The 27,578-nt window shown below is 44.7% G+C and overlaps 1 protein-coding gene across 1 annotated transcript; it reads right to left on the bottom strand.

Annotated features, from left to right (window-relative positions):
* Positions 1 to 279: 279 nt before the first annotated feature.
* On the bottom strand, positions 280 to 27,578 carry LOC123156180 (putative fucosyltransferase-like protein). The gene is made up of 7 exons (XM_044574344.1): positions 27,150 to 27,578; positions 21,670 to 21,830; positions 20,945 to 21,186; positions 9,000 to 9,104; positions 8,392 to 8,548; positions 7,204 to 7,431; positions 280 to 832 (listed from the first exon to the last, which is right to left on the bottom strand). The coding sequence occupies exons 1-7, from the start codon at positions 27,462 to 27,464 to the stop codon at positions 577 to 579; spliced, it is 1,464 nt and encodes a 487-aa protein (XP_044430279.1). The 5' UTR covers positions 27,465 to 27,578; the 3' UTR covers positions 280 to 576.

Raw genomic sequence — 27,578 nt, 5'->3', positions numbered from 1 at the left:
CATGTGTGTTGAAGGTCGTGTCCCACTCGGCGTTACAGAAAAAGGAGTCTGGTTTGCACAAAGTTGGGTTGTCCTTCCTTGAGTTCACACGATTGCAGGGTTGCGCAGAATCGGTTGATTCTACTCCAATTTACATTTCTCTTGTTTTTGTCACACGCAAGGTAGATATGGTTGAAGTCCCCAATGGCGAGCCAAGCAAGGCCCGACATAGGCTTGTGGGAGGCAAGTCCGACACTGTCATTACAAAGCACAATGTCTCTATTTGTATTACGCAATCCATGTTAATTGTTTCCCGCAAAAGATGTACTTGCCTGTCAATAGAAATTTACATCCCAGTATCACAAAGCCTACAAAGTTGTGACTTGTATCAAGGTTGACGTTACATAAACGGGAATCTATTACAGTACAGCAGAAACTCAATGCACACAAACTACTCCCTCCGTTCCAAAATAGATGACCCAACTTTGTACTAACTTTGTACTGAAGTATAAAGTTAGTACAAAGGTGAGTCATCTATTTAGGAACGGAGGGAGTAGTTTGCAGTTGCAAAAGGTAGCGAAGATGGCAATATTGTAGTTATACAAAAATCACCTCAAGCTTTGCACATGGATGGCCCTTAATGTATCTAGCAACTTCAGCATCATCATTGAATTGAAATTTATATAACGCTTGTCTTTCTGTAAGACCTATTGGGTAAATTTTGTACACCTTCAACTCATCCCCGCCTCGAATACCTGATGGCCTTTCATCCTTCCATACAGGAACATGTTTGAGGGATCTAAATTTACCATGCACGGCAGACTCCAAAGCTCCTAAAGTTAACTGATCTGATCTGCATGGTATACACAGGGAACATCTGTAAGAACGCAGAACAGAAACAAGCAAAAAGATGCAGTAAAAAAACTTAATAATTTCATAATGCAAGGAAACTAGTACTTATAAGAACTTAGGCAACAACATAGCAGACGCTGAGACTACGGAATACAAGATGTCAGGACCCAACTGATGAACTGCAGCGTATTCAGTCAAGTTTAAACTCCCAGCCGTTGGCGCGAAGCAACAGTGGCCGTCCATCGCCTATCCAACGCTCGATCTTCCCCCATACCGCTTCGCTGGTCGAGAAGCTCCGGATCGCGTCCATACGGCATCGGACGGCTGTCATCATCGCCCGGGTCGCTGTTCACTTTCCGACAAGGACTCCAGCGCTCCACTACTGTCATTTTACTTTCTTACTTTTTCCCAACTTGTAAGGCTATAAAGCCAGGGCTCCAGCTCGATCTAGGGTATGAAAATTGTTAGGGTTTCCCCCTTCCGCCGCCAGTGTTCCTGGCTGGCTTTAGGTTCCTCCTGGATTGTACTAAACCCTCTGAATTAAGCCTGTGAATCGTGCTAGTTCGAGTGGAATTCTCCCCTGTTTCTCTGAATGTTGTTCTTCAGACTCCTCTGGGTCTGACAAGTGGTAATCAGAGCTTGGTTCTTCTCCTTGGCGGCGCGAGATCCGGTGCCGAAGTGGAGTTGGAGGCGCCATAAAATCCTCCATTTCTCACCGGTGTTGTTGGGCGGCGGTGGTCCCCTGGCGGCGACTGGTGGCGGTGTGAAATTCGGTACAGGTTTGGGCGCGGGAAAAGGTTGCAGCAACACACTGTTTCTGCGGTAAAATCCCTCCCTCCCTCCCAGATCCGGTGTACTCCCGGCGGCGCGGCGTTGGCGGCGGTGCAGGCGGCGGTAGGATCGAAGGCCAAGGTCGGGTTGCAGCTCCAGCTGTGGTAAAATTTCTCCCTTCGCCGGCTGATCGTGCGCAGTGAGGTTACTAGCTCCCTGCTAGTTGTAAGAACCCTCCCTGCAGTCTTCGGGCTAGCATGACAGGCCCTGAAAACTCCTCTTCCACGGAGAACTTGGAGTTCCAATCATTGCAACTGGATGTCAAAACCCTGCAGCGAAACAGAGAAACTGACAGACAAGACTTTGAAGATTTCAGAGATCATGTTGCCACAAATTTTCAAACCTTGCAGAAAACCTTGGGCGAACTACAGGGCTCTTTGAACAACTTCATCGCAGGTTTTCCCAAACCCAGGGAAACTCCTCCCAACCCCCAAGATGTTGCACAAGGTAGTGGCCAACAGCAAACACCCCAAGGTCCAACTCACGCACCAGCCACGGTCCTCCAAACTCCTCCTACAGTTGGATCTGCCACATTAGTGGATAAAAACACTGGAAAAGAGCTTAACTTGGATGGCAACAACCGAGCCCCTTACAGGCATCCTCACTTTGCTGCCAGTAAAAACCCAGTTCCTGAAAACAGAGTTCACACTGTTGTTAACCAAATGCAAAATCCTCAACAGTTGGTTCAGCTGGACCTGGAGCAAGCTGAACAAATCCTACAACAGGAAGCTAGGGGTGCAGTTGGGCAGAGAGATCAGGGGCAAGACAACAGGAGACAACTAGCAATTGTAAAACCAGCCAAGTACAACATTCCTGAATTTGATGGTAGCAATACAGACTCCTGGATACAAACCATTGAGCTGTATTCTGAAGCTGCTAGAACCCCACTAGAACAGAAAACAGAGATTGCAGTAACATACCTTAAAGGCCCAGCAATTGAATGGTGGAGAGGTACTGGCATTGTACCTAACACCCTGCCTTGGTATAGATTCTGCAGGCTCCTGGGTGACAGGTTTGCTGAAACATCTGCTTGTGACAATGTTAGATCTTTCCATGCACTTACCCAAACAGGTTCTGTCAACGATTACATCCTCAAGTTTGAGCAGGCCATGAACTTAATGAGAAGAGACAATCCAGCTCTACCCCAAGATTACTACAAAGCCAGCTTTATCTCTGGACTGAATGACAATATACAGCACCATGTACAATGCCATGAACCTGCTGACTTACAAAAGGCAATTTGGCTTGCCAGAAGAATGGAACAAGCACAACCACAGAAAAGAACTACTGTTCCTACCTCTGTTTTCCAACAAGTGAGAAGGCAGGTGCAGTTTGACCCAGGAAAATCAGGACCCACCAACACAGCTATAGTAATACAACAAGCTAGACTGAAGGGCATCTGTTACAAATGCAAAGAGCCTTGCTTTCCAGGCCACAAAAAGGTGTGCAAATTGGCAAATCAAGCACAGATACAAGCACTTCAAACTGCTTGCCCTGAGGATGCTGAGTTGGTTTACTATACTGAAGCTCAAGATGAAGTTGATGTCCCTCCCCCTGTAGAGAGTGATGATACCCCCCTCCAAATATCTATGCATGCTCTTATGGGTATAAAATCCACAAAGAAGCTCAGTTTTACAGTGACAGTCATGATAGGGGACACTCCAGCTACTGCACTCATTGATAGTGGCAGTACTGCTACATTCATTACTTCTAAGATTGCTCACCTAGCTAGATGTGCTCTCACTCCTACCAGAAAAAGAAAGGTGGTTGTGGCTAATGGAGATACTCTTTGGTCTGAATTCATTGCACTACAATGCCCATTCTCTCTGCAAGGAACACAGTTCTCCACTGATCTCAGAGTACTACAGCTTCAGGGTTATGATGTTATCCTGGGGGCAGATTGGATGGCTTCTTTCAGCCCAGTGGAATTGGACTTTGATGAAATGCATGTGAAGATCACTTTGAAAACTGGTGAAAAGAAAATATTCAAAGATGAAAGCTTACCATCTGTAGCTGTGCAAGAATTGGAAACTGTGGAGGAACTCTCTGAGGAACCTGTTTGTGGAGTTGTCTTAATTCTGAACAGAATTGCTGTACAAGAACCTGTGGACTCCTTAGTTCCTCCTCCTGTCCAGCAACTTTTGAACAAATACACACCAGTTTTCAGCACTCCATCTGATCTCCCTCCCAAGAGAACTGTGGATCATGCTATACCTTTTACTCCTGAAGCCAAGATTATAAACCAGAGACCTTACAGACTCCCACACCACCAGAAAGATGCTATGGAAACCATCATCAAGGATATGATCAAAAACAAAGTAATTAGGGACAGCTCTAGCCCTTACTCCTCCCCTGCACTCCTTGTTAAAAAGAAGGACATGACTTGGAGATTGGTCAATGATTTCAGAAAGATCAACCAGCAAACTGTTAAGAACAAATATCCTATCCCTGTTATAGAAGATCTCCTGGATGAATTGAAAGGGGCAACAGTTTTCACTAAACTGGATTTAAGAAGTGGCTATCACCAAATCAGAATGCAGGAAGAAGATATTGAAAAAACTGCTTTCGGTACTCATTGTGGCCACTATGAGTATTTAGTAATGCCCTTTGGACTTACTAATGCTCCAGCAACCTTTCAGCAGCTAATGAACACAATTTTAGCACCTTACTTGAGAAAATTTGTGTTGGTTTTCTTCGATGATATCCTCATATACAGCAGAAACATGAAGGAGCACTTGGTACATCTCCATCTAGTCCTTGAGGTCTTGCAGTCCCACCAACTATATGCTAAAATGAGCAAGTGTACCTTTGCTCAACCTCAAGTGGAGTACTTGGGCCATGTTATCAGAGGGGATGGAGTTGCAACTGACCCTACCAAGATAGAAGCAATAGCCCAGTGGCCCACTCCTGAAAATGTAACTCAATTGAGAAGTTTTTTTGGTCTCACTGGTTACTACAGGAGATTCATCCAAAATTATGGCCTCATCTGCAGACCCCTATTCCAATCCTTGAAAAAGGACAATTTCAAGTGGGAAACTAAGCAACAAGAAGCTTTCAACATATTGAAAAACAAGATGACTCAAGCTCCTGTCCTGGCCCTACCTGATTTCTCTCAGCCTTTTATCTTGAAAACAGATGCTTGTGCTTATGGTGTTGGTGCAGTGCTAATGCAAGAGGGCAAGCCCATCTCTTACTTCAGCAAGGCCATTGGCCCTAAAGCTGCCGCCCTGTCTACATATGACAAAGAAGCTATGGCCATCATTGAAGCATTAAAGCATTGGAAGCACTATTTTGCAGCTTCTTCGTTGATCATCAGAACTGATCAGCAGAGCTTGAAATACATACAAGAACAAAAGCTAACAGAGGGCATTCAACACAAGTTACTAGTAAAACTTCTGGGCTACAACTTTAAGATTGAATATAAACAGGGCAAGAACAACAAAGTTGCTGATGCTCTTTCTAGGGTGAAGTACAAGTTATACTCACTGGTGGCCACTCAAGCAAAGCCGGCCTGGATATCTGAGGTCATTTCCAGCTATTCCCAAGACCAAAAATGCAAGGACTTTGATATCTCAATTAGCAACTGCTGCTAATGTTGTTCCTAACTATGCCTTGCAACAAGGAATCCTAAGATACAAAAACAGAATTGTTATTGGCAATAATACTAACCTCAGAAATTAGTTAGTATCTGCCTTGCACAACTCTGAGCTGGGAGGCCACTCTGGCCACAGAGCCACTTACCAGAGAGTTAAACTTCTCTTCCACTGGCCTGGCATGAAACAGTTCATTGTAGACTACATCAAACAATGCCCAACGTGCCAAATCAACAAACCTGAACATTCCAAATACCCTGGACTGCTACAGCCTCTGCCTGTTCCAGATTTTGCATGGTGTCACATCAGCATGGATTTTGTTGAGGGCCTTCCCACTTCCCAAAGCAAAAACATGATTTTAGTGGTTGTGGATAGATTCACAAAATATGGACATTTTATTCCACTGCAGCATCCCATCACTGTCCATACTGTGGTTCAAGCTTTCACTGATAATATATTTAAGTTACACGGATTGCCTTCTGTTATTGTCACTGACAGGGACACAATCTTCACTAGCCATCTCTGGCAGGCACTCTTCAAGAAACTGGGCATCAAGCTGCACATGAGCACTTCGTATCACCCTCAATCAGATGGCCAAACAGAAAGGGTCAATCAATGCTTGGAAAATTACTTGAGATGCATGGTTTTCTTACAACCTAAGAAATGGATGAACTGGCTCTCCCTAGCGGAATGGTGGTACAACACCAGCTACCACACCTCTCTGAAAATGACACCTTTCCAGGCACTGTATAACAGACCCCCCAACATGATCTCTGAAGCAGCCCTTTACCCAGCTGAACAAGTTCAAGATTTTTCATCTGTCCTCACTACTGAACAAACAGCAGCACAGATCAAGGCAAAACTGTTGAAAGCTCAAACAAGAATGAAGCACTATGCTGACAAAAAGAGATCTGAAAGAACCTTGGAGGTGGGTGATATGGTATATCTCAAACTTCAGCCCTTTAGGCACACTACCTTAAGCGTTCATAGATATCTGAAACTCCACTCCAAGTATTACGGTCCCTTCCGAGTAACAGAGAAAGTTGGTCCTGTTGCTTACAAATTGCTCTTACCTGAGGACTGCAAACTGCACCCCACATTCCACGTCAGTCAACTGAAGAAGCACCTAGGGCCACAAGCAATCCCTAACCCCAACCTACCACTCATCAACGCTGATGGTACTATTCTCCTGGAACCGGAGAAGCTGCTTGAAAGAAAGCTTGTCCCTCGGACTCAAGGTGACATACAAATACCAGTGGTGCGTTGGCTCATCAAATGGTGTAACATGGACGAGAAAGATGCTACGTGGGAGGACGCAACATTCATACAAAAGGTTTTTCCAGCTTTTCAGCCCTGAGGACAGGTCTGAAGTGGATGGAGGGGAGTTGTCAGGACCCAACTGATGAACTGCAGCGTATTCAGTCAAGTTTAAACTCCCAGCCGTTGGCGCGAAGCAACGGTGGCCGTCCATCGCCTATCCAACGCTCGATCTTCCCCCATACCGCTTCGCTGGTCGAGAAGCTCCGGATCGCGTCCATACGGCATCGGACGGCTGTCACCATCGCCCGGGTCGCTGTTCACTTTCCGACAAGGACTCCAGCGCTCCACTACTGTCATTTTACTTTCTTACTTTTTCCCAACTTGTAAGGCTATAAAGCCAGGGCTCCAGCTCGATCTAGGGTATGAAAATTGTTAGGGTTTCCCCCTTCCGCCGCCAGTGTTCCTGGCTGGCTTTAGGTTCCTCCTGGATTGTACTAAACTCTCTGAATTAAGCCTGTGAATCGTGCTAGTTCGAGTGGAATTCTCCCCTGTTTCTCTGAATGTTGTTCTTCAGACTCCTCTGGGTCTGACACAAGATGATAAGTTGCTGTTTTTCTCTTGGTTCTTAATGATATTAACCGCAAATACCAGTCACTAATACATGGTAAGCACAACCGTATTTCCATACCTTAGATAAATGCTCTCTGTCTTAAACCGCCCTCTCTCTCTGACAAATAAGTGGTATACTGTTCCTCTTTTGCTGGAACAACTACATGAGCGATTCATAAACTTTGGTGTTTTTTCTTCTTTTTCATGAATCTTCGTAGCGATATGTATGCAAAGGCGACAGGATGAATGAACCGCTGCCATGTCAATAAGTGCCTTGAAAGAATCAGATGGACCATCATACTTCCACCTACAGATGCAAAACAAATGGTATGATTTGAGTACAGAAACATGATGACGCTATGGCTGCTAGAAGATCTCAGACAAAATTGTAACGTAAGATTGTCAATAAAAACATGATTTTTCATGCATCTTCTAAAGTTTACTCGATGATACTCGATCTAACCTAACACATCATGGTACAAATAAATAAAGAGATCCGAGAGACTAGGACGTGAAAGAGATCACATCATGGTAGAAATAAATAAAGAGATCCGAGAGACTAGGACGTGAAAGAGATCACATCATGGTAGAAATAAATAAAGAGATCCGAGAGACTGGGACGTGAAAGAGATCACATCTATTCCCAGTAGACACTGATAGCAGTACACTCGACTCAACAAGCTAGTATTACCTTCATTCAGAGCAACAGATTATTTCAAAAGTATTAGTAAGTTAGAGTGAAGTTCCCGTTGGTTATAATATAAAGCCTAATTCAAGCAACTGCAGCGTGCTTCAAGCTTGTAGGCTCTAGGTGGTTGGTCATGTTCAGTCTAGGACTGCATCCTTATCTTTAATACAAAGTGCCAGAGCCACACTAAAGCCTATCTAGATGGGGAAATTCATTCCTTGATTTAAGTATGCAGCAATTTGGTTCCTGAACAAGTCACATATTAACCAAATATGATGATTGCCGATTGATGCCTGATCCTGATGCAACAAAAATAAATAGGCAAAAGCATCATCATACTGAAGTTCATAATGCAACACAGCCTACTCCCCAGCAAACTGGAATATAGCTTAAGAAAAGAAAAACAAGCCTCCCATATTTTCCATTGCTCTCATGCTAATTAAGTACTTGATCTTGCAAATATGGATCATGGCTGTTCCAAATTTAGCTAGAGAACATAGGCTGTTCCAACAAAATGATTGGTGCATGATACACATGTTACTTAAGGGATGTGGTCAACTGGGAAAGAAGGATATCTACCTCAAAGATTGATTAAAAGCATCAGGATTTGATGCAATATGTTTCATTGTCTTAGCAACTGAAATGACATCATCAAGCTCCTTAATATGTAATATTGCACCTTCTCCTGGAGAAAACTCTTGAATATTCGGTGCGCCAACGACAACTGGAATGGCCCCTGTAATGAAGTGCAAATTGAATATTGGAAAATCACTTCCATTCCATCTACAGTTAAACTTCATAAACTTAAAATGTAAATCGACTTCTGGAATATAGCAACAAAACAAGAATGTGTCAATGAGTAAACATGGAGAATATTAGAAAAATGGTGATTCTTCTAGTCACTTGAGAATGCAACTCCTTTTGTTTCACAGTATGTCTAGTTTGGCATTTTTACAATACATTTCAATTGGTGAGATCGTAGACTTTTTCCATGTGAACAAAATATTTTCGAATAAACTAGCACATGCAGTTCATAGAATTCATTACTCAACCAATTGAAGTCATGAGGCACAACCTAGTTACATATACTCAGCCTGCTATGCTCAATGAGAGTTAATCGATGCAAATTGTGTGGGTCGTAGGAGTGCACTGGGATTTGGGTGAGTGGTTATAGCATACAGTATTACCTGTTACCAGTGACTGAAAAAACTTTTCTGTAACATAATCTTCCTCATTAGAATTCTCAAAAGCCAAGCTGAATTTGTAGCGCTTTAGAGTCTCCACTTTGTCCACTGCATCCAAGCAGCAAACGAAGTAGACATTACAATTATTTCAACTCAAGTGTAATATAACATAAAAAATTATGCATCCAAGACAAAAGCATCATGTGCCGTTGTTTTCATGGGTAGTAAAAGCATGTAGGCCCAACAATGACAAACATAAGTCACCCTAGAATCATGCCGATGCAAGCAATTTTAGATTTGACAACATCAGTGAAGAACAACATATCTAGACTGGCCACATGAAATTGGTATTACTAGACTCATCAAGAAATATACAAATTGACGTTTCATCGAGGCATTGTAATATGGTATAATTAGCAATGTCAAAAATTGCTCATGTTTGCAATATGCGGGAGTAAATAACTACATAATGATACAAATTAGAACCTTAATTAACGAAGTTGGACCTAACAATCCTCATTGTTGCAATTAGTTGAACCTATAAACAACTGATGTCTATAATATAGTCAAAGCCGTTGTCAATTACTCAATTTGAACAAGAAAAGGGAACCATGGCCATTAAGCTTTGACCTTCGGAAATCAGACAATGTGCTCGATGTCACCGCCACTCACATCACTAAATTCTTGCAACAGCCTCTTTTTCAAGATAAACACAAAATTTGAGAAGATACCAAGGCAGAAAAGGACTGAATAGACGATCCACGTGTGAGTTTTAGCAGTGCTGACATCACAGCTATCACAAACATCTAGTAGCAACATATTTTCTCGGACTGCACCAGAGAGCGGCGCCGCATTTTTGCCCACCCGTGCGCCTGCACCCTCCCATCTCTTTCTTGCATGCATGCAACAAGGCATCACCTAAAACTGTAAGCTCGCTTGAAGGGAAGCGTTCTGGTGAACCGGGCTGGAGCCTCATGGTGGGGTCCATGTGCAAAGTGGATGGGGCGTTGCTTTTGTATTGCATGTATTTGTGGCGGTCGTGTGGGCTGTTAGCTGACCACTTCTTTTTTAACACAGTACATTTGCAGATGCTCACATACACAGGACATGCACTTACCCCTATGAACGCACGCACGCACACCCTACCTCTATGAGCACCTCCGAGATACTGAGCCGGCACAACATCTTGAGATTGACGAAGTCATCACAGGTGCGTCATAGTCGACGTGAACGTCTCCCCCCACTGAACGAACATCACTGGAAAAACTGAAATAAATCCAGGAAAATGCGAGCACCAGTGCCAAGTCTGACTTGAACCCTGATGGGCTGGTTCCACCACAAGAAACTTTTATGTACGTGTCGGCGACTCTCGCAACCACTGAACCTTGACAACCAAGCTTAAACGTGTCACAAAACTCAATATCAAACCGACTAACCGCAGATCCTTCAGGACGAGCACCATGCACAAATCGCAGAATCAAGGGCAATAATCCCAGAAATGGCCCAACACACTTAAAGTGAACCAAGCAACCATAATAATACAAAAATAAAATTTAAAAACAACAACGCGCCAGAAAAATAGCGCAGCAAGGCGCACATCACAATCTAGTAAGCATGACATCAGCAAAGATTCTTTTGATTGCGCATTATTAAATAGTTTTATCTCTTGAACCGATCTACAATCCGCTTTCACAATTAGTTTCCTCGTGATGAGATCTTCGAGACGAGATCCCATGTCGGCATGTTTCGACGACATTTTTTTTGTCGATACTTGCCAGATCAGTATCAAGTACACGCCATGTTGTTTCCCACTTCATTGCCAGATTAAATTAACTTAGTTCTCAGATTTCTGGACGTCGATATACACCACTACAAGACTTGCTTCGTGGTACTTGTGTTGGTTTATGTCTCTTCTTAGTTATTGTTAACACTTGAACATGGATTATGAGTCTCACGACTAGTCTTGACTAGTCGTGTGACTAGTCTAGTAGTCTCAGTCTGACTGTCGACTAGCTTCTTTGTGTAGACTAGCTTGTTGAGTCGAGTGGTGGAGCGACTAGTCCAGACTAGTCTGGGTGTTTGAGTCGATCAACTCAATTTGGGAGGGATAAGGTTTTTTAGGGGAAATTGGGAGGGACAAGTGAGCAGTTGAGTACTTCATCCACTTCCTCATGAATAGCTATTACAATTGGCACAGCCTCAGGCTCTGCATCCACTTCCATGCATTCATGTTTTATTGTATAATGTACTGTACTATATAGTATATACTACATACTAGGTATTAGTAGTTGAGTACTGTAAGCTGGGTACTACAGTACCATGTTGAGTAGTCCAGCATTAGCCTAGACTACTAACGATTAGTCTATGAGTCTCAACCTCGGCTCTGACTCATGCACTTGTAATTCTTGCTCTTGAATACACTGCCTAGCTATGCATAACATTGCAGTGTTCTTGAGCATACGCTACTATTATCTGATAATTATATACAATCATCATGGCAACTGTTCACCATTAAGATGGCAACTATGGTAATAATCTGGCGACTTATGGCGACGAAAAAATCATCAAAACATGTCAACAAGCGATCTTGTTTCAAAGCCCTCGTCGAGGCAAACCCGCTGGTTAAGACGGATCGCTAATCAGATTAACTGTTTGTGAGATAAATCATTTCAAAAAAAGCAATTAATGTGATGATGTCAGTATGATGTGTACAATTGCTGCATTCATGCATGTGCTCTCTCCATATATAGGTAAAACCCATTGGAAAAGGAGCAGCATGGGAAGACATGCATTCTCACGGTTTCAACATAGATTTTCCCTATTTTCTAACAATACTTACTAAGAAAACCATTTTGTAAGCTCCAGGCAGGCACACATGCAATTTGATTTTAGAGAGAGGTTAGTTGTCCCAGGTTTGAGCCTGGGAGGATGGGATTGCCAACACCTCATAAACACAATTACGAGCACATATGTATGTTGAAAAACCAAATGTACAAGTCAAATGTGAAGTTACCAGTAGCTCACTATTGAAGACTAAAGTACATTCTAAATCCCAAAAAGGGAACACGATGTTGATCAAGAATACAGTGTTAATGTTAATCTCGATGTATCTGCATCTTTCATGTCTCGCTATCTTCATAGTAGCTATATAAGCGTACCCGCACGTTCTTTAGCCTGCAAGTAGTCTGCATGGGCCAGAAGCTTGCTGCGTTCCAGCTGTGGCCAGGCCTAGTCTTTAGCTCATTTAGTTAAGCTCTTGACTCGGCATGATCCCAGCTCATGGGGTGGCGTGCACAATTGTAGGATCGTGGCGAGGGTAAAAAATAGAAGACGCAGAGTTTACACATCTCAAAGACCTGTTATCCCTGTGACTTTGTTCATCCACTCTGTCTTCGTCCAGCTTGGTTCACGTGCAGTTCATCTTAAGAGAGAAAGAGAGACAGAAAAAGGGAGAGAGAGCAGATCACCCACAAAAACCATCAATTGGTACCATAGCCTTAATGTTAGGACTTTTGGGCGTGTGGTGGCGATGATCATAGGTGTTTGGGGGCAACGATGGGGGATACATCTCCTAAAAAGTGTGGTGGAAAAGGCAGCGGCGAAAAGTACACGCCACCACCGGCCAGGAAGACCGGTGCAAGCAATGCAGACGTCAGCGTCCTGGTGCTAGCTGCCGCATCTCAATCTGTCCCAGATCACGTTGATGATGTAGGTTGTAACTACGGCACCGTGGAGGAGGCATGGAAGCCGATCCGCTGTGTGCTCATTGGCGAGGAGTGAAAAGGCGTGTGCACCCCAGCTCAAGAGGCAGTTTGATCACCACGACATGGCGGATGGGGAGACGATCCCGAAGTTCGCCAGAAAGCTTACCATGCTAGTGAGAAAGATCTGTTCCATTGGCATGACTCCGGCGGACAAGGCCATGGTGCAGCGATTGTTCAGCATCGTTCCAAACTGGTTCGCCAACATCGTCAACACGATCAAAATAAACCACAACAAAGGGGGATAAGAAGGGCCAAAGGACCTGATTCATCAAGTACATAAAGGTGCTTGGTGCATTCTGAATGTCCAAATGGCATGGTCATCCATTCAAACAACCCTTTGTCTTGAAGGTTGCTTTCCATTCATCCCCAGGTCTCATATGAATTTGATGATATCAGCTCCTTAAATCTAGCTTTGTGAACACTCTAGCAAGAGCACTCTAGCCCCACTAAGTTGATTCAACATATCATCCAGGCGGGGAATAGGGAATATGTACCTTACGATGATCTTGTTGATGGCTCTACTATCCACACACATGCGCCAAGATCCATTTTTCTTTGCTGTGAGCCATTTTTCTTTGCTGTGAGCAGGGCTAGTACAGCACACCGGCTAATACTTTCTCGAATGTGCCTCCTATGGCAATTCCTCAACTTTCTCCTTCAATATATCATGCTCTTTTGGGCTCATTAGTGTGGAGGATCGGGAAGACTTGCTTCCATAATTAAGTCAATTCTATGTTGAATTCCTCTCATCAGTGGTAGGCCTTGTGGCTCTCCAAGTATGTTCTGAAATTCTGCTAATAAGCAATGTACCGTTGTTGGAATTTCGACAACCGGTTGCTCCTCTCCTTTCACAATAAGTGCAGCACACAAATCTGCCTCCTTCAAGTCTTCCATAAACTCATTAGAGGTGTAGGAGATATTTAACATACTTTTCCTTTCCTCCTTGGAGGTCTTACTATGAGTATTGTTTGGTAAAATAATTATCTTTCTCTTGTTCCAAATGAAAGAGTAAAAATGTTCCTCCCCTTAACGTATCCACATCAAATTGCCAAGGTCTTCCAAAAAGAACATGGCTGGCACCCATATCAACCACATCAGATAACACATTTGAGCGATACTTGCCCGAAGAAAATGGCAGGTTGTATTGTTTGGTGATCCTCATATTCACTCCTTTCTTGATCCACCCAATAGTGTAGGGATTGACATGATCATGAGTTTCAAGCTTTAAATGGTTCACCAAATTCTAGGAGATAAGATTCTCACAATTGCAACTATCAATCACTAATTTGCATACCTTAATTTGCATACCTTGCCATTTACCGTGCATTTGCTATCAAACATTTTCTTTCGTTGTGTGTTATCAGGTTGTGGTATGGAACATAGCAGACGTTGAATCACACATACCACCTCTTCACCTTCTTGTCCCTCTCTTCAGATTTGTATTCTTCCTTATTGTCTTCACCATCATGGATAGTTGTGTTAAACAAATTTCCTCGGTGGCCAATTGTTCGATGTGCCTCCCTTCACCACATTTATAACATTTGGCCAATAGTTGTGTTAAACAAATTTCCTCAGTGGCCAATTGTTCGATGTGCCTCCCTTCACCACATTTATAACATTTGGGCCTTCTTTGCCTAACCCTTGCTTCTAGTTTGCTTCGGGATAGGTCGTCTTGTGATGCGGAGCATTCTTTGGTCATCCCCATGGACACCACACCGACTCGTCAAGCACCAAGTGGACCAATGACGAGCACATGCACGTGCCATCGAAAGCGAGGTGAACTCACTCCTCTTCGAGCTCGACATGAATATGGATGGGACTTGGTTGCTACCTCACCGTGGAACATTGTGTATCATTCGATACGAGAACGACCCCCACCATGGAGCTAAGGAGCCCCGTCAAGTCCAAGAATAAGGACGAGAGGACTGCACGGAAGATGGAGGTCAACAGCAAGAAAAAGGCGCACCCAGGCGACCCCGTGCGCACGGCCTATCCAGAGAGTTTTTGGATACCTCCAAGACCCGTGCGCACGGGCCCTCCAGTGTAGCAGCTGGGCACCCCGTGCGCACGGGCGTGTACCATGCCCACGGGGTCCACTTAGCCCATGCGCACGGACTCTCCAGCGAGCTGCCCCCCCCCCCCCACTCGTCCCTCACCTCCAGCCACCTATATATTTCGTACCTAGGCCATTTGTTAGGGATAGCAAAGTATATGATATGATCTAGAGAGAGCTTTGCTCATCTACCACTACTCTTGGAGATCAAGACCTCTTAGGAGAAGATCCCCAAATGGATATCAAGACCTCCTCTTGGATTGAGAAGAACCTTACCTTTGTGCTCCCTTGATTGTTCATGTTATACTTGTGGATCTCATGTATGCTATTCTAGTGGATGTGTGATTTGGGTTTTGTTCGAGTGATTTCTCTTGTGTTCCTCTTGATTCTTCCCCCTTTTCCCCTCCAAATGTGAAAAGATCATGAACTAGGGTTCCACCCTACATCATCTTGGATCAAAGCAAGGTTGATTCACATCTTGGAGTACCTACCCCCACTTTTCTAGCCTAATTTTGTTGATTTTTGTCCCAATTCTTAAATCCCCACAAACATAGCCCTACCAAAAATTTTGCAATTTGTTAGATCTTGTGAGATTTTGTTGATTTGGTCCATGAATTTGTGGTTTGGCAAGTGGATCAGACCCTCCCCTCCATCCTCAACCCCTTCCACCGTCGAATTTTCTCCGAAATTTTTCTTTTACCACGGATTTGGGTGCGTTCTTGCGATGGCAGAATACCCCGTGCGCACGGCCCCCTCACAACCCCGTGCCCATGGGTGCCCATGGGACCCCGTGCACACTTATCCTGAACCCCGTGCCCGTGCGATTTTCGTTTCCTAAGGTGTTTTGGCTAATTAGGGACGGTTCGACATCAACATCACCACCATTCATCATCGCCACGGACTCGACATCGACAACAACCTCTTCACCTTCATACCAACCGTAAGCAAAGACGGTAACCTCGACGACATCTTTGTACATTCCTTGCTATTGCATTGATAGCCCCGAGCCATTTTGTGTTCCTTTCCTATCGAGACTAGCGAGTTGAGAATTGCATGGTCACGCTCTTTTGTGCACCGTAGTGATACGCTTACGCCGCATAGCTACTTCTAGCGTGCAATCATCTTGCTATCATCATTGTGCCGTAAGTGTCTCCGGTGCATATCTTATATACTTGTCTCATATATTGGCTCGAGCATCAAACATTTTGGCATAGTATATACAAAAAAAAGGAAAAGGCTTTTAAGCAAAAGAAGAGAAACAAAGAGCTTGTAAGCAACAACATTTGAGCCATTTTGCATAATTACATCATATTGGATCATATACACATAGCATATTTGGGATTGAAGACGGCACGTTACTCTAATAGGTTGGTGCACATCGTATCTAGGCCATTGAGCAATCGAGTTATCATCTCCAGCATCCGTGCAACACGAGCATTTTTGGTGATATCGCATTTTGTGCTCATTCCTTGATTGCGCGGATCCCACTTATCTTTCGTGTGTGTGTTCCAAGTGACATCCTCGGTTTTAATCTATTTGTTTTACTTGCAATTTGTGAATCTCTTCAACATTATCAATATCTTGACTAACACTTGCTTGAATTTTGTGCCACTCATCCTAACGAAGCTCCTCAACAAGCCTTTACTTTTGTAGGTGTGAGAAACAAACCCGGTACCAATTCTACTATTATAGCACTACATTGAGTTATACTCAATACATCCTCAATCTTCGGAAAAGGTAACTTTGGTATTGTTCCCTCATTTCCTACTCACCTCTACTTGACCATGATGGATAGGCCAAGTACATCGAACCCACTATTCGAGGAGCAAGATGACACGAATGACTATGTCACCAAAGGTCATCTCTTCGGCGTTCAATGAGCACTACATCAAGAAAGTGAAGCTTTGGGCGAACGCATCGAGCAACTCGCCACCGACTTACGCCACTCAAAAGCAAGGACCCAGGACTACCTTGACGCCAAGCTATCCACTCAAATGGAAGAATTTCGTGCCTTGATGGCCAACCACACTTCTTCCACATCTTCTTCATCAAGACGGCGCCACTCGAGTCACCACTCTTCGGACACCTCTTCCGACGCAAGTCCTCCACAACATCGTTCTCATCATCGAGACAATCATCAAGCTTCATAAATTCCATTCCATGGCAAGGGGTTGCAAGACCGTCTTCGAGAGCGCGGACGACATCGTCGCCAAGAACAAGATGCCATGGACCAAGGGCAAGCTCGACAACGCCGACGCCAAGGCGACCAAGACGGCGACGCACTACGGCAAGAACAACAACACCGTGAAGAACAAGCGTTTGAAGCACAACGTGCTCTCCAAGAAGCCACTCGCGCCGTCAATGAGCGCAACCGAGTACGTGAACAAGAAGAGCTCTGTCAAGAGCAACAAGATGAAGCCGCTCGTCTTGAGGAGCGCCAAGAAAGGAGGAACCGTGCAAGAATCCCTCACCCTCAACGTCAAGCCAATCATAAGGAACAAGAGGTTGAAGACCCACCTCCAAGACATGAGCGACATCATCGCCACTATGATGAAGAACAACGCTACGACAAGCTCAAATTCACCATGCCAAAGTTCTCCGGAAGCACCGATCCCGAAAAATACCTCTCATGGGCAATGAAGGTCGGCAAGATATTCCGGCTACACAATTATGAAGAGGAGAAGAAAATCACCATGGCTTCCCTCGAGTTTCAAGACTATGTCCACATTTGGTGGGAGCAAGCGATCGAGCGACGAAGAGAGAAAGATGATCCACCCATCACGACTTGGAACCAAATGAAGGATATCATGAGAGCTCATTGAAACTCCTCAAGCAAGGCATAAAGTCGGTGGAAGAATACTACCAAGAGATGGGAGCATGGACATTTTGCCTCCGACTGTGCATAGCCAAAGCAGGAGCGTGCAAACCTGACACAAAAGCAAACCGATGAAGATGTTGCGCTGCTCATGACCGAGGTGTGTGAGCTGGTTAAGAACACTGAAGCAACAGGTGACAAGGTGATGCTGCACAAAGAAAAAGTCAACACCCAAACTGATGAAGATGTTGCGCTGCTCATGACCGAGGTGTGTGAGCTGGTTGAGAACACTGAAGTCACAGGTGACCAGGTGATACTGCACAAAGAAAAAGTCACACCCAAAATGACAGAGTCACGAAACAAGTCCTGGTATCTTGATACTGGAGCAAGCAACCACATGACAAGCTGTGTGGAGAAGTACGTCAAGCTGGACTGAAAGATTAAAAGTTCAGTTTGATTCGAGATGGATTAGTTGTGGGCATCGAGGGATGTGGTCCAGCTCTCTTTCTTGCACACAATGGTGAACACCAACTGTGAACTTTAGCTGAAGAGCAATATAAACAGTCTCGGGCAGTTGGATGAGTTTGGTTGCAAGTACGCTGTTTGATCAAGGGCTGATGATTATGTTGGGTACGGAGTGCAAGGTCCTTGCAGAAGTCAGGAGATCACCCAAGAGGCTCTATATTCTGAATATTGAGCAATCTGACCCAGTATGTTTGCTGTCGGAAACTTCAGAGGTTAGCAGATACATGGACAAACCTGCAACAGATCACTTGGCGGCCGTGAAGCATATCCTGCATTGATGCGGCATACCCTAGCGCAAACATGCATAGTACACAGGTCATGATGAATACACCGATCATTGACAAGGGGTTGCAGGCATCTGCGGCAGTCGTTGACAAAGGGGTGCAAACGGAGGATATACTTTATGAATAAAGACGATGTGTTTTTAGGGTAAAATACCCGTATCGAGTTTTGAGGGGAAGCTGTTTAAAAATCTCATCAACTGGTATCAGAATACTGGGTTTATTACTGTGCAAATTTCCCCAATAATTTGTTGGTACAGATTCTAAAATTGCAATGAGGACGGAGTATTACTTTGAAGGTGAGATGTCACGAAGTGAGAAGGATCCGGCAACTGCGCTTTCTTGGTTTCAGATCTACAGAAGGGTGCAAGTGGGAAGAATTACTTGTGCTACAATGATGGATCGTTCTTCAAAAATAAATTTGGCGAGTCAAACCATGGTGGATGGTTGAAGTTATCAGTGATAGAACATCCTGAACCATATAAGCTCTCTTTTTGTTTTTGAGGGGTCCATATAAGCTCTCGTGGCAGGGCCAATTCCTAACTATCAAATATCAAGTGGAGGTGCGCTTCAAATTATGTGGATTTACCGACTTGGTTGTTTGTGATGTTTTTCTTCACCATATGTACGTATGTTCTATGATTTTGGGTCAACCATGGACAAAAAAGAGGGAGCTAGGGAGCAACAAATCTTGCAGTTTTTCTTGGAGGAAAATTCAGTTTCTTCATAAGGGGCAGTGGGTTTCTTTTGAATACCTACACTTCCGAAAAATATTTGGTAGATCGCAAGAGGCGAGACCATGCACATGCTACAATTGATGCAAAGAAAAACAAAGCTGAGATATTACCAGAAAAGGAAGGGGCTGAGAGTGATCTTGTTGTAGTTAAAAATATTTCTTCACATGAGGAGCTCAAGAAGTCAGGGGCAATGGTGATTAATAGATGAGAATAAAGAAAATAGTACCTGCTATGGGCAAGGTTCAGGAAGCACATGCGGCCATTAAAATAAAGGAGGGAGAGGCAATACGACTCACTGAGCTGAACATACAAATCAAGAGGGTACAGTATGGTAATAATAAGGTGGACAAAGGACAGCGCCGGAGTTTGTTTCAGACTCAGTGCGATATCAAGGGAATTTCCTGCAAATTGATTATCGATGGAGGTAGCTGCACAAATGGCATTAGCAGGTCGTTGGTTGCAAAGCTTGGTTTGTCCACGTGGCGATACGACGAACCACATCATTTGGAGCGGTTGAACAGTTGTGGACAGCTCAAAATTACACATAAGGTGCGTGTGTCATTTTCAGTTGGACAATATATTGATGAGGTGGAGTGCGACGTTTTGCCACTGGAAGTTTGTGATTTATTGCTTGGACGACCATGGCAGTACGACCGCAATGCAATACATGCCAGAAGGATGAATACAAATACTTTTGTTCACGATGGGAAGCAAAGGACACAAAGCCAATGGAAGAGAAATTGATTTGCCCAGATATGGTGCTGACAGTACGCAAGGAAAAAGCTTTGAAGGACAACTTGAAAACGTGGACGTTTTCTTTTCAAGAAAGGGAGGATGATGCGGCAATACCCTAGCGCAAACATTCATAGTACACAGGTCATGATGAATACACCGATCATTGACAAAGGGTTGCAGGCATCTGCGGCAGTCATTGACAAAGGGGTGCAAACGGAGGATATATTTTATGAATAAACACGATGTGTTTTTAGGGTAAATACCCGTATCGAGTTTTGGGGGAAGCTGTCTAAAATCCCTAAGTTTTGGAGGAAGCTTGAGAAAACCTCCGTGTTGCGATTTCTCTGCGAGGAAATTGTTTTGCGTGTGAGTTCCTTCGTCGAGATTGGTTCTCTCGTGCTGGAGCGCAAGGTTCAAACCCTCTACTTCGTGTACATCGCGTGCGCAGGTGAGAGGTTGCTGCTACTGAAGGTGGTGTGTTGTTAAAGGTCGGGCCGCAACAACATATCAGATCTTGCCACGAGGTTCGGTCCTCATCATGCGTGAAGGGAACACTAAAGCTGGGCTGTTTCTATGGGAGAAGTGAAGAAACTGCTCGGTTGTAGTGACAGCAGCTTTGGGGTGACGTAGATGACAGGAAGAGTACAAATGGAGTCATCCTCTACCTTGGTACAAGTCCGGTAAGCTGGTTATCTCCGAACAAAGGGAAAACAGAAAAGACGCAGAGATTACGCGTTGCAAAACTCTCCTCTCTGTGACTGTGTTTGTCCTATCTGTCTTCGTCATGCCATAGAAAGTAAGATTCGATAAGTAATTCATCTCAATTAAAAATTCACACTGACAGCACCACAACTGCTATATTCAGTATCCAGTATTGTTATCACTTGCATTGCAACTAATACCATCATACCAAATTTCCAGAAGCTGGTCACTAGATAGTCTTCTAAGCATAACAGAGCATATCTAGCATTTGCTTATAAGCTATAATATTTAATAATATAAGTATATGTCTAGCAAAGTACCGAGAGAAAAGTGTACCTTTGCCATCACGATTACGATGACAGCTACCATAAGAATCAATTTTTACATCTAAGCTTTCAAGCATCTCAAGGGCTTGCAAACGGAAGTTGCGTGCACCGCAGTTGGAAATAAAGGCTGCAGCTAGGGCTTCTTCAGTCTTTGGAGGCACAGGTGCCATGATATCATATTCAGCCCATGAAAAGTAGCCAACCGGCACATCTGAGGAAAGGCTGGTTGTCATCACAATTTGGTACCCTCTTCTGTGACAGAAAGGATTAGAATCACCCAATATATTAGAATTATAATTATCAGAATGAACAAAGCCTACAAGGACCACAGACAATGGATGGTTCAACAGCTGGACATACATGAAATAATATGGTAATGAGTGAGTATAATATAAGACAAAAGCAGTGTTCATTTTTAGATTTCCTTTGAAGTGATAACTGATCCAATAGCCAAATAGTTACCACCATACTTTCTTATGCTATTTTGAAAGTTTAAACAATGATGGAACCTACAAACAAATTAGCGCAGCAAATAATGCACTTAATATAGATATCATAAGGAGCTAGGAGCCAGGGAAGGAGTGACGGATTATGTTGTATATATGGAAGCATATGACAATCATGAGTTTCTGGTTCATCAACACTATTATTTACTCTGAGCAGAGAGCACAGTACATAATTTTTGACATGTCATTTCAAACAGGCAAACAAAGTAACTGGAAACATCTTACCCACCCTCGAGCCGCATTAATATTGTTCTCGGAATAATATTGAGACGATTCCATTGATCTGAGGATACTCTCTACGGAAGGATCTGGAGCGATTCCGAAAGTAGCATCAGGTGTCTTACTAGCTGGAAACCCGAATTCACATCCTACAGAACATCTATTCCAATCCTGAGAGGGGGGAAATGCATGAGCATATAGGTGGAAACAGAAAATAAAGCAAAAGAAAAAAGGGAGAGGAACATTAATGCCATAGATATGATGCATCAAATATGGTCACGTGGACAATGGTACAAACAATAAAACGCCCAAAGCATTGTAATGAACAAAGTACGCCCAAAGCATTCTAAAGGGGAACATTTAATATACTACTCCCTCCGTTCCTAAATATTTGTCTTTCTAGAGATTTTAACAAGTGACTACATTCGGAGCAAAATGAGCGAATCTACACTCTAAAATATGTCTATATACGTCCGTATGTGGTAGTCCATTTGAAATCTCTAAAAAGACAAATATTTAGGAACGGAGAGAGTAGCACTTTGTGCTAAGAAAGTGTTCCTTGATTAACACACTAGTGCACTACCCCCGCCTGTTTATATGATTGCATCAGCATGGCACCATGTGCGTTCGAATCTATTAGCAACATGTAAACAATCCTGATTCCCAGGAGCTTCTTCAATACTATGATCAATGATGCCAATGACAATTACCAAGTCGTGTTACACAATTTCCAAATTTTGCAGTACAACTATAAATTAGGCATGCAAGTGAACTGGGTCAGGCTAATTAATGGGCCTACCAAAGTATTAGTTGCTTCATAACCAATCAAGAATCATGTGCATAAAGTGAACGACCAGTTACGTGAGATGGATCGGAGGTCAGCCTAAATATTACGTGCATGTAGAGAACTAGTGATACGGACATGACATGACCCACTCAGAATTCCACAAGCTGTATTTTCCCCCCATTATCCTGTATGTTAGCAACCAAACTACTAATTCACTTGATTGACATGAATTTGGTTGCAACTCTGGAATTACAGAGGAGGATTTGAGAGGAAGGTGGAGATCAGAGAAAGAAGATGAACAGTGCCTATCCTAAGCCAACACCATGCCTCGGCCGAAGCCGCCTAATCCGTCCAAGCCAGGTTCTGTGTAGCTGCATCCCAATATTTGTAAACGGTGTCCTTCCTTCGTGGCTTTGGGCTGGGCCGGGTAATTGTTCAAAGCCGGCAAGGCCCAGGTGGCTCACAATTACCCCTCCATAAAATCCGGCTTGCCTTCAAGCCAAAATCTCATGGTATTTGTAATTCCTTGTACGAGGTCAATTTAGTCGTTGTGGTCGATGGGGACTAGGTCGAAAAATGCATTGAGGTGGCAGTCTTGGTTGGCACGGACTTGGTCGAAGGAGAGCGCGTGGTCAAACCGTCGAAGGAGTGGTCACAGCAGAACGTCAGCGCCACAAACATCTGCCCTCCTTGCACCCACCGAGCAAATTCCATGAATTTTGGCTTGATCCCAAACCGATGTCGAGTAAGACCACCAGGGTTCGAGGGCAAGTGCAGCACATAGATAGAACGAACATCCGAGCATTTGATCCCAATCACTAAGTAGCAGGTCACAGTGAAGCACTCCAAGGTAAGGTGTGGGTGCATACCCCGTAAGAAATAAAGTATTGCCAATGTCGCAGTTTGCCATGCAATCTCCCACGGACGATCTGAATAATCGTACCCATGGAAGGAAGTTTTTCCAGCAGGACAAAATTGAGACCAACCCTCCAGTAGTGGATGTAACCATGGAATCTTCCATTGCATTAATTCAGGATCCCATCGATTATGATCATTAGTGAAGCAGTAGCTCTGGGGTATCGCATAATTCCACGGGATCACTCCTTCGGAACAGAATTCCATAATCTGAAGCATATAACTTTCCTGCCCATCATCAGGTCCTGAAGGAAAATTTACCATCATTCCAGACCGTGGGGAAGGTAGATTTGGACATACAATTGGACCACAAACCACCCAATATTTGAGGCCACGTAATTAGCCGTGCTGGTGACTTGAGGTCCCTTACAGTGCAGATACTGTACCAACACAGAGTTTGCTGCAGCACTGAGTGATATAGAAGACCATGTGAACTGAGCAGACCATGATTTGAATGCTATGGCTCTTATTCTGCTGCTTGGAGGTTCTGGTGCTTTCTTGTGACTAAAGGTGCGGGTAGCAGGCCTTATCTCCATTATTTGTGAGCTATCAGAATCTGACTCTGTGCATAGCTAGCTATTTGACAGTTCAGCAGATCAGGTGTTTAACATTATCAGAAAAAGGTGACATGTAAACTTTTTTGTTCCCTAAAGATGGTCCATTGGTGGTTCGAGCTTTAAGTTGGTCAAGCAGGCTGTCTTGTTCCTGTCTTGTTGTAAAGGAAGATGTTCCGGTTTTTCTCACAAGCATGGTCTTCTGGTTGTGATGGAGAAATCATAACAGGGGTGACTTCAGGTCCCTCTGTAGCAGATCCACCATGGTATGCAGCTGCTTGTGAGACCCGGAGTGAGGCAATATAACCATTGGAGGGTCTAGATCTTCCATCAGTTTCTTGAGACAAGTTCCTCTCATTTGTGGAGGCAGTGGTAGTATCTCTGCTTTTTGCTACAGAACATGCCCTTGGACTTGGTGTGCCAATTGAGACATTAGGAAGTAAACAGAATTCCAAGAATAGCAGATGCCAAACCACCAGAATTCCATGTCATATGCAAACAACCCTTCTCAGTAATTTCCTGCCCGAGAATGCATAACAAGAGTTCAAGTTGGAAAGTGCCCATCCTGAAAAACCAAGCAATCTCCCACTGGAGCAGCCCACAGTTATATAGCAAAGTACAGTTGTCTGTTACCACCATTCCGAAGCTTGAATAGGCACTACATTTGTTGCAATAGCCATGAAAAACAGTCGGTTGCAGGGTTGTTGAAGAATGGAAGTCCCACGACTCCAAACATTCTAACTGGATTACCCAGGCAATTGCCAGTTGGAATTGTTCAGAAACAATTACGAGAACACCTTCAGATGAACCAGCGCAGAATAGAAAGATTGTACAGAAAGTTGCAGCCCATGGCAGTATGGTCACTGAGCTTCCTATCCAATGGAGCGGCAATAGGCAAATTCGCCACACAGGCTTGTCATCCCATTGCAGTAAAGGGCGGATCAATGAATGCAGCAGTAGTTTAGGGCAATTCACAGGGAAAAAACTGGTGGGCATGAAATGGAAGGAACTCATGAACTGCGATGGCATGCTGCACTGAGGAGATGTCCATCTTCTGAACAGATTTACCCTTCTCCTCAGAGTTGTCCTGTTGCTCGGTCATGGCCATATCAATGATGTCCAATGCAGGAGTGAATGTGAGCACCAATGAGAGAGTGACGAGGTTTTGACCCATCGTCAAAGATATACGCTGCAAGGTTGAGGTCATCTATTTCCACCACAGTGGCACATGCGCCTGTGTTGCAAGGATGCTCCGAAGTGGACACGAGCTCGAGCAAGGCCGGCGAGTCCGTCTCCGTTATGGCTGCCAACAAATCAGTAGAGCTCCTATTGAACTCGACATTGAACCGGGCGATCCACGCATCCCGCTGCAACAGCCGATCTAGCCTGATATAGACTTGGGCAAAGCCTTGCCGATGTCATGGCCAGGGGCGAGGAATGACCGGTTCACGGGAGACGACGATTCCACACGCACCAGATCGTTCGAGGCAAGATCGCCACGAGCAGAGGCGGCTCGACATCAGGCGGCTCGGCGATGCGGCTCGGCGACTTGGATGGTTGATGGGGATCAAACCCAAGGTCAAATAACGGACAATCTAGCCTGATATAGACTTGGGCAAAGCCTTGCCGATGTCATGGCCAGGGGCGAGGAATGACCGGTTCACGGGAGGCGACGATTCCACACGCACCGGATCGTTCGAGGCACGATCACCACGAGCAGAGGCGGATCGGCAATGCAGCTCGGCAACTTGGATGGCGATGTTGATGGGGATCAAACCCGAGGTCGAACAAGTGGTGTGCGTTATGGTGCAGAACCCACCAGTTGCGGGACAAGATCCACGAGAGCCTCCTCAACATCGCTCCTTGCAGGTGTAGCCGCAGTCGAGTTCGATGTTGACGAAGCCGACACGGAGGAAGCGAGCAAGACGTCCAAAGCAGAGGTATGGGTTGGGTTGGTGATGACGATGTTGTGTCAAACGCTCACTGTGAGAGCATTGTTGATGAGGCCGACGACACCTTTGTGGAGTCCCGCTTGGGGTCGAGGAAGCCGGCGAGGGCAGGGGCGAGGGCGACATACTCATCTCACTTCTGGTCGGAATCACACGGGTTTGCCACGAGGAAGGCATGTAGCGCCTTCATCCTCGGGCGCTCTTCAATCATGGCTCGCATCAAAGTCATAGTGGTGGTGGAAGAAGAAATTTGGTGGGGATTTTGTGGAAAATTGGGGGGAAGGGGGGTCGAACAGCTCTGATGGCAAATGTTAGCAACCAACTACTAATTCAACAGTGCCTATCCTGAGCCAGTGCCATGCCTTGGCCAAAGTCACCCGATCCATCCAAGCCGAGTTGTGCGTAGCTGCCTCCCAATATTTGTAGGCCTTGTCGTTCCGCTGTGGCTTCGGACTGGTCCGAGAGAGGAAGGTGGGCCACATAGTAATAACACAATATACAAGTATGACTAACTCGTGCAGGACGAACTTTTGTTTTTCTCTTGTTGTGCTTGCCTGCACTCGTGCAGGACGGCTGTTACAAAACCTTTCTTCCATCCTTAATGAAATGACGCGCAATTCTCTTGCACGTTCAGTAAAAAAAGTATGACTAACTACTATATGAGTGGGCTATTAGGTTGACTCTAGGTGACGTGGCAACTTCAAATAGTCGGTTATTGGCTATACTATTAACCATGCTCCAAAGAGCTTCTTCTGATAGTTTTCGAAGTTCCAACTATTACAAGACACTGCATTAAATTTACAATTACGAACTTACAGTTCAAATAGCAAGTCCAAACTGGCATTGTGTTTCACCAAGTATGGCACTAGGTCTATGTTCCACCCTCAGGAGCTCTACAAGCTTCTGTCAAAATATCTAGTCCCTCCCTTCTGGTTATTAAGATCCACACATATTTCTAGATCAGCAATTTGACCAATGGAATACAAGTTATATGTCATAAAAAATATACCATAAGAAACTAGTACTTGCGAATAATAATTCAATTGCAATACTTTGTTGTCGCATATAACTCCTATTTGGTTGATTAAAATGCCGATCTAGGAACTCTAACCTCCCAAAAGTTCATATGACGATTGTCTAGCAAGATTATCTAGATTTTTTTCGGGAGAGATCACTGGAACTTATACACCTGCTAATGTTACCCCCAATGAAGCGTTGAACGAATTAAGCAGCAGATCCGGCAAGTCCGTCAACGTCGATACCAAATTGCAAGGAAGGAACATGCCTTAGCAGCACCGCCGACAAGTACGGGATCCCTTTCAAAATCGCGGTCGTAGGGCACGGCGTCCTCCCTCTCGAGCCGCTCCTCGCAGTCGTCGCCGTCGTCCCCGCTACCCGGAGGTGCGTCCGCGCCCCAGGTCGAAGAGAGGCGGTAGAAGGAGGTGGTCCAGCTCTCGACCGCCGCAACGTTCTTCGACATGTCGAGGCGACCGAGGAACGCGATCTCGCCGACAAAAGCAGCACCAACGAGAAGCGGGAGCAGCCACCCACAGCGCCGCCGACGGCTTGCCGCCTGGGACTGCGAGTGGGAGCCCTTCATGGGCGTTAGTGAGCCTCACGGCTCTTTCCGATGGCTGGCGGCGGCTACGGTGGACAGGTCAGGAGGAGTAAGAGAGGTATAGAGGCGCGGGGATGAGCCGAAGGCGTAGTCGAC

This window comes from Triticum aestivum, chromosome 7B (assembly GCF_018294505.1).
Source record: "Triticum aestivum cultivar Chinese Spring chromosome 7B, IWGSC CS RefSeq v2.1, whole genome shotgun sequence".
In the NCBI taxonomy this organism is placed as follows: Eukaryota; Viridiplantae; Streptophyta; class Magnoliopsida; order Poales; family Poaceae; genus Triticum; species Triticum aestivum.
Note: the sequence above shows the minus strand (reverse complement) of the source record. Positions and strands in the feature narration are given on the sequence as shown.